The 16,107-nt window shown below is 38.1% G+C and overlaps 4 protein-coding genes and 1 non-coding gene across 5 annotated transcripts; 4 read left to right on the top strand and 1 right to left on the bottom strand.

Annotated features, from left to right (window-relative positions):
* Positions 1-163: 163 nt before the first annotated feature.
* ATC70_011094 (Metallophos domain-containing protein) lies at positions 164-904 on the top strand (the record flags this gene model as incomplete). The annotated part of the gene is made up of 5 exons (XM_064830293.1): positions 164-205; positions 254-372; positions 437-461; positions 546-690; positions 741-904. 5 exons carry the CDS (start codon positions 164-166, stop codon positions 902-904), a joined length of 495 nt encoding a protein of 164 aa, XP_064682795.1.
* A 3,508-nt stretch (positions 905-4,412) lies between these two features.
* CDC39_3 (CCR4-NOT core subunit cdc39) lies at positions 4,413-4,931 on the bottom strand (the record flags this gene model as incomplete). The annotated part of the gene is made up of 1 exon (XM_064830292.1): positions 4,413-4,931. The coding sequence occupies one exon, from the start codon at positions 4,929-4,931 to the stop codon at positions 4,413-4,415; it is 519 nt and encodes a 172-aa protein (XP_064682794.1).
* Positions 4,932-11,037: 6,106 nt separating this feature from the next.
* Positions 11,038-11,110, top strand: ATC70_011092. The gene has a single exon. It is a non-coding gene; the product is annotated as a tRNA-Ala (tRNA).
* Positions 11,111-12,700: 1,590 nt separating this feature from the next.
* ATC70_011091 (uncharacterized protein) lies at positions 12,701-13,622 on the top strand (the record flags this gene model as incomplete). Its single annotated transcript, XM_064830291.1, has 4 exons — positions 12,701-12,703; positions 12,762-13,120; positions 13,179-13,391; positions 13,496-13,622. 4 exons carry the CDS (start codon positions 12,701-12,703, stop codon positions 13,620-13,622), a joined length of 702 nt encoding a protein of 233 aa, XP_064682793.1.
* A 184-nt stretch (positions 13,623-13,806) lies between these two features.
* On the top strand, positions 13,807-15,001 carry TUP1_3 (general transcription repressor; the record flags this gene model as incomplete). Its single annotated transcript, XM_064830290.1, has 2 exons — positions 13,807-13,903; positions 13,962-15,001. The coding sequence occupies 2 exons, from the start codon at positions 13,807-13,809 to the stop codon at positions 14,999-15,001; spliced, it is 1,137 nt and encodes a 378-aa protein (XP_064682792.1).
* Between the last annotated feature and the right edge of the window lie 1,106 nt (positions 15,002-16,107).

The raw sequence follows: 16,107 nt of genomic DNA, 5'->3' as shown, positions 1-16,107 counted from the left end.
CTATCAGCATAAGAGACATGTGCTCTGTAGCAGCAAGAAGAAGAGGCAGCATTTACCGTCCATGGCTTTAAAGGTGGAGGCTAGGTTTCAATGCCATTGAAGAAGGAATACCATTTCAAATGTGCGCCGTGGGAAGCTTCATATCCCTGCCATAGTATCCAGGATGGAATCTTCATTTACATCCTTTCGAAACAACAAATTTATGGTATGTCCAATGCTTCTTGCCATATAAAAGCTAACAAATATCTTGTAGAAATGTAAAGGCGACTTTGCCAGGTCAATTTCGATGTCGCAAGTATGCCATTTGGTTAACCGTTTCCCTCCATCCTGCTGGTTCCATTTATCTGCTTTCTTGCTATCACTGTTCAAGTAGTAAGTCATCTTTTGCTGCATCATCAGGAAAAATCAGTCGTTACTCACCTGATAAGTTAACTAGTGCCAGCGTCGAGTGGGTCTGGCGGGTTTGGCTTGATAACTGAGCACATCTCTTGCATACTTTATGGATCCCCTTTTGCATCCAGTGAACAATGGCAGATGCTTCATAGTTGAATGATGCGGTCTATACATCTGATACTTCTGACGGCATAAGACGCATTAACATTCGTTCGATGTTTTCTTTTCAAGAATGTCTGCTCCCAATGAGTCGCTGCCTGGTGGTGTGCTGTACTTTCTATCTGTCTTGTGAAAGAGGTATTGTAGTCATCACGCCTTTGCTGGAACGCTTTACTAACTTGATTCAGTTCACATCTTTGCTGATAGGTACATGCACATCTTTGATATTATGCTGGCTTTTGTACAATTCGTTGCTCTACATGGAACACTGTTGATGGCTTCAACCTTTTCATTCTATGCTCTCTCTGGATCTCGCCTGGAAACATCACTTTTATATTGCCCTAAAAACTGATAATATTGGGAAACACGAAACAGTTCATACTGATCCAGGCTATTATTCTCAATTATCTTTGACTCTACTATAGCCTACAGCATGACCATTACCACTACAAGGCTTTACTATTGCACGTTTTTGGCACGTAGCCTTCGTTTACCCATTAAAATTAACCAATAATAAATGTATAAATATTTAAACCACAATTTCTGAGCCAATGAAAGCTGCCAATATTTAAACCACGAATTATGGGCCAATAAAAGCTACCAATATTTAAGCTGATTCAGACCTTCAATGATCCCATTTCAGCTCATCGATAGGTTCATGCGCGATCATGAATGTTCTCATTTGAGAACATGGATTTGCTCATTTAAGAACATCGATATTTTGATTTGAGAACATCGATGCGCTCATAAACAGCTACATTTGCTCTTATTTAAGAACATGGATGTGCTCATATGGGAACATCTCGGATGTTCTTATGAGAACATCGGCCGACTTATAATAGATCTTTAGGAACGCCGATGTTCCCATATGAGAGCATTTTCCACTTTTTGGGAACATCGATGCTCTCGAATGAGAACATAAAATAGATTCTTATATGAGCACCTCGATGTTCTCATGAGAACATCAGTTGGGCCGTAGTGTGCAGTTGCTTTGTTAGTCTTTGTCTGGTCTCTGGTGTCACTCGTTCTTCGGATTTTCTACGCTGCTGGTGTTGCTGTTGCTGCTGGTATTGCTGCTGCTGTTGTTTTTGATGTTGTTGATAATCTGATGTTTCCTGGTCTACTGTTTTCGCTGTATGCTAGTTCTCTGGTCTATCTCTGGTGATTGCCTATACTCTTCTGGTCCATCCTTGGCTGTGATAGATTTAGTAAGCAATTTCTTTGGTCTTTAACTAGTCTCTGTTGGTGGCGTTCGTTTTTTGGTTTCTCTATGGTGCTAGTGTTGTTGCTGCTGTTGCTGCTGCTAATATTGTCTTTCCTGGTCTACTGTCTTTGGTGCATGCTCGTTCTCTGGTTTATCTCTAGTTGTGGTAAGTGGTAAGTATCTTCTTTCTTCTAGTCGCAATGATATAAACTTTCTTTGAACGTTTATATTGTTACTTCCTTTCTCATGATAATGCATTCATGATGTTTGCCTTGTTGCGATTTCTTCTTCTTCTTTTTCTTTTGTTGGTGGTGTTTCCTCTGTGGTTTTACATGAAACAGCATTAGTCATTATGTTGTATTGCAAACTTATAATACCACTGTTGCTTTTGCAGTTGTGTATATTTGTGCCATGTTGCTTTACATCCGACTATTACTACCATGCACGTTGCTCATGTATGCATTTTTATTGCAACAATAACAACGAGCTTTTTTGAACATCTTTGATGTGTTTGTTACGCCTTTCTTTGACTCGCTTCGTGTGAGCGCCTCTCTTTTTTTTTGCCTACATACTACTATACCCTTATAGTATTATGTTCATTTGTTCCTTTGATTATGTTTCTTTGAAGCATACCTTTTTTACGTTGTGTGGATGTGCCTATCCCTGAAGCTCAACAAGACTTTATCCGAGGCTAGGAGGTAGATAGGCCGCCTCCATTTGGTTATCGCTACTTACTTTAGTGATGATTGAGAGTCTCAATGCCAGAATTTAAAAGCTAGGTGGTGTAAGTAAGGCATGCTCTAGCACCTGGGGGAAATTTGATGATGGCATCTGCTATACTGCTGTATATCGGAGCCTAAAATTTTGCCTCACATCAAAACAGGGGGAAACCCTCGCAAATTTTTTTTAGGTCAGCGGAGTTTTTAAGCATTCTGATTGGTTGAGGGATTGAAACAGCGAAGGTCTACAATTAGTTGGTTTCCTATTGATTTGTCTAGCGTTATTTTGTCTTTTATAATAATAAAATTTTAATCAAATGGAAATAGAAGTATATAATCACACCTTTAATGTTCTTCAGAATGGACACTGTTCATGTCTTAATGAAAGCAATTTAGTTGTTGCATGCAAGCATGCATCTTAGGGTACATTCACTTTCTCATCAAGCTACTTTTTACAGTGTAGCAACATAGGTATATACCGTAATTGATGCTATTATATAGCTTGTACACAATTAGACCTGATTTTTAAATGTTTTGAGGGTTTTCAAACGAAAGCATGTGATGAAACTGTACCAGCTTACCTGTACCAATACTCATTGCGTAGTCCTAAGAATTATGTCCTAAGAGTTATATATTGTTCAAGACCTTCTTGATGTATCATTTCTAAACCGGATCTCCAAATGCGTAGGAACAATCAGTTCAAGCGCAGATCACATCAGATCATAAACTTTGACATGAAACAGGATTAAGTTACGATCCGTATCATGGCATGTTCAGGATAATAAATCCAATCTATTATCCTATCATCCAAATCAACCCATCTAATACCTTATCCTCACATCAAATCCCTCAATTCGAATAGTATGTAAACCCTCTTATTTCCAATGTAATAAACTATATTCTTTACCTGATTAATTGCTTACTCTTTTATATAAATAATTTATTTCTGATAAATTACTTCTTACTCAAATTTGTAGCATTAGTTCTCATGGATCAACACCACCCAATAGGTTAGTCCCAGTTGAATCGTCAACGTTCTGTCTGCCTTGTTGCTCCCACCTTTACCATTGCTAGCATCCATAGCACTAAAAGAGAGTGTTGGTGGATGATGATGAGTTGAATGAGCGTCCTCTGAAGAGACAGGATACTATTACTGCCATTTGAGGAGAACTATCTAGCTCCTCTCATCTTGCCCCTTTATTGCATCTTTCTCCTTTGCGAAAGAGGACAGCTCTGCCCTGGATGTCACAATTCCCAACTGACGATAATTCATACAAGAAAACTGTAGCATTGGGCAGGATGGGCCTGCTGGCAACGAGAGGGGTCCTCGTTGACAGATACATTTTGACAGTAGTGTCACTGAGTACCTGTTTAAGAACGATGATAAACATTACAGAGTAGTAGATGCCAGACACTTTGCATATCTTCGTGTTGCAAAATGATGTCTATCTCAAACACAATCTGCCAAGTCTTCAACACAGCCAACAGTTCTCAAATCATCAAGTGCAAGCATCTATTGCTAACAATATTGATAGCAACACGAACTCATCTTATGCTGGGTGAAGCATTTGATTATCCTCTCATCCACATTTTATGAGTGCATATTTGGGTTCGTCAACGTGAACAAGATGCAGCAAAGGCTGCTTCTATTGTCAGCTCAGAACATTACAATGTTGTCACCAGACACAAGGAATTAAAAACGAATACTCTATCTGCTAACTACTGTAGGGGGAAAAACTGTCCCGTTCGTTTAAAATTTTGTCTTTTTGCACAAGTTTTTGGTCATTTCTTTGTATACAAAGTCGAAATATATATCGTTTGAATGAGAGAAAGTAGTGCTATCTATATATAATTATAACTTTTTCAAAAACTAAAATCCAATGATTTTATTGGTTAAAAAATAAATATAGAAAAATGTACATTTTATTTTAGAATCATTAATAGTGAGTTGAACCACCTTTGCTCTTGATGACAGCCTTGATTCGGGCAGGCATACTATCAATATATTTCTGGCACTCTTTTTCTGTTATTTTGTACCACTGAATGTTAATACGCCGCTCTAATTCTTCTTTTGTAGAGGGCCTAGTGGGATACTTATTAAGACGAAGCTTTAGGAGATGCCATACATGTTCAATGGGACTAAGATCGGGACTTTGGGTTGGACAATTCATATTTTTGTCTAGGTTAAACCCATTGTCGGTGAACCATTGTTTAGTAATGCCCGAGGTATGCAGTGTTGCTCTGTCTTGTTGAAATCGCACATCAGATGGTGTCTTCCCAAAGTGCTCAAGAGTGTCGTTCAATGGTGTCTTCAAAATATCGACATACAAGCCCGAGTTTATTGCGTCTTCAATAATGATAGTACCATAACCAGGCCCCTCCGCTGTTATACAACTCCAGAACATGACCCCACCGTCATTTCCCTGCAACTGAGACTTGACTAGATACGACTGCATGATTCGGCCAACATTCGTTCAGTAAAAAGAATTACCATCAGAGCCTCAAAGGTTTATTCTTGTTTCATCCGAAAACACCCAACGACGCCAATCAGCAATAGTAAGATGCCTATGCTTTTTAGCCCACGCCAATCGAAGCCGCTTGTTTGTCATGCTAACAAAATTTATCTTTGCTTTTCTTCGAGATTTAAGACCATTTCTTTTCAATGACTTGCGGATGCCACCAATTGACATATCTTGACCCATCAATTTTAAACTTTCTTGCGCTGCTCCGGGACTATCACAAGTACCTGATCGAAGTTCTCTTGACACCAGAGACATAGTTTTAGCACCAAGTTTTTTCGGTCTTCCGCCAAAAAGTATTGCGAGGTCAGGGCAATAGAGTTTTCTGAGCCTTGTAAGAGTACAGTTACCGATTCCTGGATACATATTTTTTATCTTTGAGAACGAAAGACCACGTTAGAGCAAAGATTTGAGAGTGTTGCGCAAATCTTGTGTTAAACGAGCAGGCATAATGAAAGTTTTGAAAAAAAAATATGAAAGCAAAGAAATAAAGAAAAAATATGAAAAAACTAGCTTCTTTTATACTTTTAGAATGCTCCTGGGATATTAATTATCCTGAGCATACCGCGGGTAGTTTTTTAGATTTCTTCGATACGTTTATTGGAAGTAAAGATATCAACCATTTTATATCATCTAGAATTACCCACCTAACATTTTTGACACTTCCCACTTTGGTTGGTTATACTGGGGTTAAAATATAGCCCAACCATAAGTTTTCTATGTTGCTGTAATTCCTGTTAGCTGTTCTATCGAACGCAGTATGGGAGGGATTCTCTTTTTGAGTTTTGGTAATATACTAGGTAAGAGTCAAGATTATTTGAACGAACGGGACAGTTTTCCCCCTACAGTAGGATAACTCTTATCTTCATCAATAAATCTTTAGTTTTTGTCATGAACCAAGCTTCGATCTGGTACCTGGATCTAGAATCATGCAGCCCAGGTGTTATGTCTACGTTATGCTTATGTCATCTCGGTGTTCAGGATTTAGGAGTACTAATTAATAATCATTATTAGTAATCGATTAGTCATCATTAGTAGCCACTATGTCATGCCAAGCTTTATGCAACCTTATCATGTCAAGTATCTATCAATGTCAAGTATCAAGCCAATGTCATAATTATGTAATTATGACTCATGTTTCAGATAACGATTCATTATGTTCATCCATGCTATACCCATGTCTCGGCACTTACGTCCACACCTCCTGTCAAGTATAAATACCATGTCCCTTTCCCCCTCCATCCTTTCCAGTTGTAGATTATTTTGTATATTTTATTCTCACGTGCTTCAAGATAATCGTTTTGTTAAATAAATCCTCTGTTGAAATCAAGTTCTTGACAGTTTTTGTGTCTGATCTTATTCAAATAAGTCTTTTCTTGTTTTTGGGATATCAAACATTTTTTATAAGCTACAAATAATAATCCTTTTATTCTCTGTGCTTAACATCTTCCATATATAATATGCTTAAAGAAAGCATTCCTCTCATAAAACTGTTTAATGGATGATGAATTCAATCTGTTAAGCACAAAGAATAAAAGGATTATTATTTATAGCTTATAAAAAATGTTCGATATTATAAAAACAAGAAAAGACTTATTTGAATAAGATCAGACACAAAAACTAAAGATTTATTGATGAAGACAAGAGTTATTCTATTTATACTAAGTTCTGAATGCCAAAGTAGCAATTTATCTTGTACAACGCTTATCACATCTGGTGAACCTCAGTATTTAGATAGCTGAGATGCACTTCACTTATCATAGCTTGTCCATGTTGTTGCACAACACAGACATATCTACCCATCAAGAATACCTTAATCTTTATAGACAGTTGTAGCCCTTCTGGCACAACACAATCATTGCACCTTATGTTATTTTGAATAAAGAAAAATTTAAATTGTAACAGTTTAGACACACTTTTATTATAAACACATTATAATGTTAAATGACAGATCAATAGGAGATTAACTAGTTGTAATCCTTCGCTGTTTCAACCTCTTAGCCAATTAGATTGCTTGAAAACTCCGCTGACCTAAAAAAATTTTGCGAGGGTTTCCCCTGTTTTGATGTGAGGCAAAATTTTAAGCGCCGATATAATAGCGATATAGCCACTGCAATCATCAAATTTCCCTCAGGTGCTAGAGCATGCCTTACTTACACCACCTAGCTTTAAATTCAGGCATTGAGACCCTCAATCATCACTAAAGTAAGTAGCGATAACCAAGTGGAGGCGGCCTATCTACCTCCTAGCCTCGGATAAAGTCTTGTTGAGCTTCAGGGATAGGCACATCCACACAACGTAAAAAAAAGTATGCTTCAAAGAAACATAATAATAATAAGAAAAGAACATAATACTATAAGAGTATAGTAGTATGTAGGCAAAAAAGAGACACTCACACAAAGTGGGTCAAAGAAAAGCAAAACAAACACAACATCAAAGATGTTCAAAAAAAAACTCGTTGCTGTTGCAAGAAAAATGCATACATGAGCAACGCGCATGCTAGTAATAGTCGGATGTAAAGCAACATGATAACACAAAAAATACGCACAACTGCAAAAGCAACAGTGGTATTATAAGTTTGCGATACAACATAATGACTAATATTGTTTCTTGTAAAGCTACAGAGAAAACACTACCAACAAAAGAAAAAGAAGAAGAAAAAAGCGCGACAAGACAAACATCATGAATGCATTATCATGAGAAAGGAAGTAACAATATAAACGTTCAAAGAAGGTTTATATCATTGCGACTAGAAGAAAGAAGATACTTACCACTTACCACAGCCATAGATAGACCAGAAGAGTATAGGCAATTACCGGAGACAGACTAGAGAACGAGCATGCAGCAAATACAGTAGAACAGGAAAGATCAAATTAGCAGCAGCAGCAGCAGCAGCAATACCAGCACCATAGAAAAACTAAAGAACGAGCACCATCAGCAAAGACCAAACAAAGACCAAAGAAGTTACTTATCACTTGTCACCGCCACAGATAGACCATAAGAGTAGAGGCAATTACCAGAGATAGACCAGAGAACAAGCATACAACAATTACAGTACACCGGGATAAACCATATTAGTAGCAGCAGCAGTAGTAGTAATACCGGCACTATAGAAAAACTAAAGAACAAACACCTTCAGCAGAGAGCAGACAAAGACCAAAGAGGTTACTTACCACTTACCACCACCACAGATAGACCAGATATTACACAATCACCGGATATAAACAAGAGAACGAGAATGTACCAAATACAGTAGACCAGGAAAGACCAGATTAGCAGCAGCAGCAAAACCAGCGCCATAGAAATACCGAGGAATGAACGACACTAGAGACCAGAAAAAGACCAAAGAAGCAACCACCAGACGTGATAGACCAAAGAAGCAGATAGCAGAGATAGCAGAGAAGTAATGGCAGCAGCACCACCCACGTCAAACAGACAAAAAGAATCATCAAAACTTAATAAACAAATTCAATTAGTGTTAATTCTACGCCTTCCAGTGCTCGTTATCGAATGGTATCTAATATATTTCACTTTAAAGAAGCAGTATAAAATACTTCTAACAGTGCATGACAGTGTTATCAGAAGATAGAGTGTTATTATCAATCAAACGGTTTCCAAAACAGCCATGGTTTGGTACTAAACACGTTTGGCAAAAAAGGAAAAAAAAACGAGGGTATGGAAGAATAAGAGGATGCCCTATCCGACGTCACGGCCAGTAGATCTGGTCTCAGTCTTTTCCCGCAGCAGCTGTAATTGCGGCAATTTAATATGAGTTTGTGCAGTGGGTATTTTCGTGTTCAAACTTGACTTGATCTCACAACTTTTAAACGTTTTTGCCAAATTTGACTATGAAAACTGTCGTTATCATACCCAACTTTCTAATATAACTTTAAAGAACTAAAGAAGTCGCATCGAACGGCGCTGATTACATTTAGCTTTCAGACCGAAAATAATGAGCAATTTGGGAAAATATGAAAACATGTTTTTTGCCAAAATGTTGAAATTTCACATAGAAAAACCACATAGAAACAGTTTCCAGTGCTGCATCCCGTCTTTACGATCAATTTGATCTTATATGTACCATAGGAATAGTCTTCATTTTTTGGGGTGAAAAATACGATCGTTTGATTTTCAAGAATTTTCCCTTGCTAATACTTATGAAAAAAAATGAGAATTTTCATGGATTTGCAATGATCCAAAAAAAAATTGAGATAAAGTATCAGTAGGTAAAACGCAACCAAGGGGAGACGTTTGGCCCTATTCCAAGCGTCCACAACGCTTTGTAGCATGAGTTATTCGTGCTTCAAAATGGCTAAATTTAGACATAATTTGGCTTAAATAAAAGGCCTAGTTGGCTGTGTTGCCTTGGAGGTAAATAAATCACACCTCTACTTGATGATCCAAATATACTGTTAAGCACAAAGTGTGGAATACATCCACTATGATCTACATTCCGACAGTTCATCCAGTTACCAGATTTAGATATAAACTGTATGTACGCTGGATTAGATGTACGATATCGATTTATACTATAAGAAGAAGATATGGACTTCAGATACGCTAGTACTATAAGATTCATACTATATAAGATATAGGCTATAGATGGCACCACGGACATGGATGGCGCTATAGACTTATACTTGTATTCCGACATTGACTACGGATGTTTGCCATATCTGGATAAGTGCCAAGATTAATGCAATATGAGCTTGTTGCTTCAGATGTGCACTTCATGATCCACGCTATAAGACACATGCTTATATCCGTGATACTAGCTACAGATACTTTATGTACTACAGACTTGTACTATATATGAGACATGCTATAGACATGCATACGATAAGCTATAGACATGCCATATATCCAGATACATGCTAAAGATGTATGCTTAGCGATATACACTCAGATAGGTACTATTAATATAGACTAAGTAGACTGTACCTATCGGATACATGCTACTAGATCGATATTAATTATCCTTATAGAAAGGATAGATCAGGGTACTTCGGATGAGAGTCTAATTATTCATCCAGGCAAAGCTAAATCATGATTAGCTTGCTGGAGTTGTCTTTTAGCATGATTAGACATTAGTTGATCTGAGTTGACTTATTTTTCAATCTAATTAATAGAACTTTTATCCATTGTTATAGTATATAAGAAGGATGATCTACCTGGCCAGTAGAGAGACTTCAGTTTACTTTACACGTGTCAGTTTGATAATAAAACATAATACCTTTTTCAAGTTGACTTTACTGTTTTTTTATTCTTTTTTTCCGTGAATTTTAATCAAAGTCCACAGATGAAGACAAGGGTTATTCTGTTTATACCAAGTTCTGAATGCCAAAATAGCAATTTATCTTGTATAACGCTTATTACATCTGGTGAACCTCAGTATTTAGATAGCTGAGATACACTTCAATTATCATAGCTTGTCCATGTTGTGCAACAACATGGACATATCTACCCATCAAGAATACCTTAATCTTTATAGACAGTTGTAGCCCTTCTGGCACAACAAGCATCAAACAGCGATTAACCTGGATAGCGCACAACATTACACAAACTATATTGGGTAAAACCAATATCCAAATCTAGTAGTAATAAAGACACCTTTTTATCCATTCAACTAAAAGGCGATAACATCTTCTTGCAAACTCTTCATATCTACCTCCTTATATATCTCGATCAGATCTCAGATTACATATACTGTCTATATATATAAGCATCTGACAAAATCGTCGTGCCTAAATTTAGGTTTAAGCCAGATTTGAAGAAAGCGACTAAAAGGCGCCAGCGTATACTCGAAGGTTCTGGAAACTGATAGCAGGCATTCATCTGATTATCAGTTGCTATATCAAGTACTATATCTACTCGAAAGTTCTATTGATTAAGTAATTGTCGATCGTAGAAATAGTATAAATATAAGTTGTAAATGCATTCAATAAACAGCATCTTCGAACATAAGCTCAATCTATTGGTTACACTCTGTTATTTGTTAACTCCTACCTTTGGATCTATTTATTAAAACGACAATTACTAATGTGGGGAAATGGTGTAGTGGCTATCACATTCGCTTTGCATGCGAAAGGCCCCGGGTTCAAACCCCGGTTTCTCCATATTTTGCCAAATTTTCTTTTGGGTTACACTCCAGAATCTTTACCTGCCAAATCATTTTTTTTTTTTACTTTGTTGCCAAATGACAGCTTGAAAACCTCGAATATCTTCTTTCTCTGCCTTTTTTTGCCGTTTTACTGTTTAATCTGCTCCTCTGTATTGTATAGATTTAAATATTCAGTTCAGGAACATGGATGAGATAAAATACATTCGTGCATCTTTAATTCGAAACATGCGTTAAGTATTTTCTACAACTCTCGGTGTAGAATACTTTGATCTTTGTTAAGCATCAACGGAAGTTTTTTGTAATTTAGCTATATAATAGTAAGAAGCTATATAATGTTATTACAGTAGAACAGTATCAATCACACCATGTGGATCAATTGCAAGTATTATATGTCAGCATTGCGTTTTCATTGTTATTCTAAAGCATGTACTTTTAGTTAGCAAATTCAAGGATAAATGACCTGATGGATAGCTCACATCCTCGTGTTTATTCGCAATGATCCGCCATATGCTTTCATAAATTTGAGGTACACGTACTTTGCCTTACAGGGTTTTATGTTCAGCTTCTCTGATGGTGGTCATTAAACTTCTGGAGAGCATGCATGATCAAGATAGTAATGGTGATTAAACCTACTACAGTGGTGATATCCTTTGTATTCAGAGCGTACCAAGTAGATGCGTTTATATATACTTTTCATTAGGCTGGGATTTACGACATAAAGATGAATTGATAAATGAGGTTACTGTAAGAAAGTGTTTTTTAAATAATCATGATTAACACATTGTGCCTAGAGATCCATAAGAGTAGCTAAATATCTATAGCGTGAGAGCTTATTGCGACATGCAAGATAGCACCTAACTAGAGTGTGCATGGGTCTAGGTGGCGGCTGGTGAGCTTAGGGGCAGTGGTATAGAAATACGAAAATGAATGGCAGCTTTATTTCTCTACATCGCCATCGCTATCGCCAACCAAGTGCCACGAAACCTCTCCCATATTGAGTTTGTATTGCTCATAAAGAAGTCTGCTACCTGTAGCTGTGCGAGCAACGTATTTTGATGTAGAGTTCACCGTCTCTCAAGAGAGGTTCAAGAGTCTATGGTATTGATTGAGAAACGAAATACTTAATCTCAGATGCAGGGAAATTTACGTTCTGCGCCATGCAATAACATTTAGATATTAAGTGCTTTTGATCGAACTGGCTCTTGAATCTGATTGCTTTAACAAAGTCAATCAATGCCATGTTAGTTGCTGGATTAGAATTAAATCCGGCATCTCTTACATCAAAGACAGTTGGTCGTATAGTGCAGAAAGCCAAATATTTACATAGAACACATAGCGTTTGCAATTTATGCATCAATATGCCTCTACAAAAGTCTTTACGCCCAATATAAAGACCATTTTGTTTGGATTTGGTATTACATTCAGTGCTTGAAAAGAGGCAAAAACGCCTAATATGCCAGAGAATGGCCTCAAGGGACTTGGTTCAAAGTGATGTCACAACTATTCACTCTCATTGTGTAGCAACATTGCTTTCAATTTTTTCTCTTTCCTGCTTCTACCTTTTTTTCAGCTTAAAGAATACAGCATGGTAAGTCTGAATGCAGCTGTATATATCCATGATCGACTAGCTGATTCTTTTGTTGTAGACTACTGCTGCTCGTCCCACATTTGATCCCGCCAGAGGCAACGATAGTAAAGCACCTAGTTTTCAATACAGTGCTCGTGATATTGCTTCACATACAAAGCTTAAGTTCAGACAACCTGGACAAGGCACTGTTGATGAAATTGGGGACAGAGAGCAATTACTAGAGGAATTAAGAAGAGCAGAGCAAGAATACTACGAGGAGAAAGAAGGAGGAGCATCAACAACTCGTTTAATAAAACAGGATGAAGAACAACAACCGAACGAAGAAAAGCAAAGATTAATGGCAGAAGCAGAGAGACTAGCAAAACTGGATAAAGATGACAGCGATCAAGAGAGTGACAGTGATGAGAGTAGTAGCAGGTAGCATATTTTGACAGCTCAGTGTGCAAGTGATATTCATCCCATTCTGGATTTTTAGTGATGATGATGACGACGATGACGACGATGACGATAATGCAGCAGAGTTATTAGCAACGTTACAACGGATCCGTAAAGAGCGTGCTGAGGAAAAGGAGCGCCAAGAGCGCGAAGCAAAAGAGGAGGAAGAAGCTGAAAAAGAACAGGAAGCAATGGAGGGCAATCCATTGTTGAACATTGGATCTGAAAAGCGTGACTTTAGCGTCAAGAGAAGGTAAATTGTGTATTGGCAAGGGAAAATACCGAGAGTTTGAGATCTTGGCAAAAACAAGCTCCCTGACTTTGTGGATCTGTGTGACTAAAACGACCTTTTGATAGATGGGATGACGATGTTATTTTCAAGAATCAAGCCAGAGGCGTTGACGATAAGCCCAAAAAGAGATTTGTCAATGACATGCTGCGTTCTGATTTCCATAGAAGATTCCTTCACAAATACATTCAATAAAGCCTTATTCACAATGATCCACATTATATCATGAATATAGTGTTTGGCTTTTTGCTGGAGTAGTACAATAGTACAAAAGCTGCGGCTGGGCAAAAGCGCTGGTTACTGCGGCGGCCAAGGTTTCTGCATCTGATATAAATACGTCAATCATCGAATGCCGATCTCTTTTTAATTATATCACAAAATGACTACTTCCTGTTCATTCTCTATAGAATTACTACCTGAATTTGGCTGGTCTATCAAAGACACTCCAGTCTATGGCCCTGGATCCGTATTCCAAGGTATGTCCGATACAATTGCATTGATAGATCTCATACTCAATATCAATTAAATCCATAGGCTTCGTAAAACTCAACATTGAATCGCTGGACCTGGTGGTTGAAAGAATCAGACTTGCTTTTTACGCTGTTGAAACTATTCCTCCATTCGAACTGTCTCCTGGTGTATTGCGCACCACAAAGAGAACGCTGTTTAGTGTCCAACAAGTGCTCTGGCACTCTCAGCAACAGACATTGAAGCTAGACACAGATGCTGATTACTCGTTTCCATTCACTATTCAAATGCCCATGGTCCAATTTCCACCTTCCATGGACCACAGCTTTTATCGTTGCGCATTCCAACTCATTGCCTTTGTTGATACCCCCTCTTCGATCGCTAGATTGACAGAACCTATACGCACAGATATTCCCATTATCTGTATGCCCTATGTTGAAACTAGCGTACTGAAATCACCTCTTTTTATGGTCTCGTCCAAAGCTCATCTCACTGCCAAAGTCAAGATGAGTGCACACGATTTCGTCCCCAACGAATCCATCCCTGTTCGTCTTGATATCACTAGCAACAAACCTGCTCCTTCTGGTGGCTCGCTTCAGTACATTACTGCTCATCTCAAACTTGTCCAAACCTTACACATCGTTGCTTTCGATGATCTCAATGACCAAGTCACCACTGTTGCTAAAGCATCTCACAAACTGCTAATGATTGAATATCTCGGTGGTAAGGGAACTTGTTGCCAGGCTGATCTAGAGCTAAAGTTGCCTGCGGATTTGACCCCATCCTATAATTACGGTAACCTAGTGCAAGTCTCATATAAACTACAGATCAGCATAGAACAAAAGGGCCCAATGGGTGGTATATGGAGCTATAATGTCAGCATGGATGATGTACCAGTGACAATTGGTACGCTGGGCTACGGTATCAAATCTTCGTCTGAACTCAAGATGTACTCTCTGTTTGAACCAAGCTCTTCATCAGGCAGTAAATCTATGCCTCTACCAAAATTTATGAAAGCAATTGAATATGAAGACGCTCTACCCCTTTATGATGCTACTCGATTACCCGATTATGAATTACAAAGATCACAACACCCCATATGTTAGATCCCAATAGATTGTATGCTTACATTATACCCCAACCTTGCCCATTGTATTTATTTATTAAAAACATCTCAACTGCTTTTTCATATTAAATCGCTTACTCGACGTAATGTGTTATATGAATGTGATACAGAGCTTAGCGTCTGTTGTCTAAAAAGCCATGTGCGCCTTCAGTCATGGCCAGTTTTTTGTGCCCAATGGCACGAAAATGATGTTATCTGAATACTTGATGTTTGTTGGTAGAAAATGTGTGTATTTTCATACCAAGGTGATGCACAGTTTGTAAACGAGATACACATTGCATCATTGCAGTGATGGGCAACCCTGTAGGAGGTATTCGGACACGGTCGCCGAATGGGGGGGGGGGGGCACTGAAACGCCAAAAAGAAGGGCATGAGTCCTATTTATACATTTGCTATAAATCAGACATTCAATGTGTATGAAGCATGCCCGCTTCCTGAAATCAAAGTTCCACCAAAATCCAGATCAAGTAACTGTTTGGACATGTTTTTGCCGCTCATTCGGCGAGACCAGGAGAGTGAGCCTGAGGGCACTCGCATCATCCTGTTTAACAATGCCAAGCATGTGTGCATATCATTCATCTGCTGCTTTAACAGAAGTGGCTATGAATGCAATGCCCAATGTATGTCTTGATAGATAGAACAAATGCCTTGTGGATGTCAAGGATCTTCGTTTTCTGACTTTTTCTGTTTTGCCAAGGCTGCCAATGTTTGAAAGATCCATGTATGGGTAAATTTATATACAAATATAGTAATCGTAATTTCCATAGCATCATGTGCACTCTACTTCAACATCCACATTTGCTGTTACTCCGCAAAACGCAGCTGTGCTCGTTTCGAGCTCTGTGCTCAAGAAGGCAATGATTTTTTCTCTCCTCTCTCATGTATCTTACATAACAGATGGTAGTACATGACTCACCGCAGCAGTTTTTATAGCTTCAGTAAGATGTTTGATCATTGTAAATGTGTAATACCAAATAATACATGCATCGGCCGCAGTAGCCTTGATTTGATCTTGTTTAAATTCACATTTGAGTTGCCATGATGGTCTAATGGAATTTGGAAAGAGGCGTATTGCACTAGATGATG

The sequence above is a fragment of the Mucor velutinosus genome (genome assembly GCF_035048745.1).
Source record: "Mucor velutinosus strain NIH1002 chromosome Unknown tig00001564, whole genome shotgun sequence".
NCBI lineage: Eukaryota > Fungi > Mucoromycota > Mucoromycetes > Mucorales > Mucoraceae > Mucor > Mucor velutinosus.
Note: the sequence above shows the minus strand (reverse complement) of the source record. Positions and strands in the feature narration are given on the sequence as shown.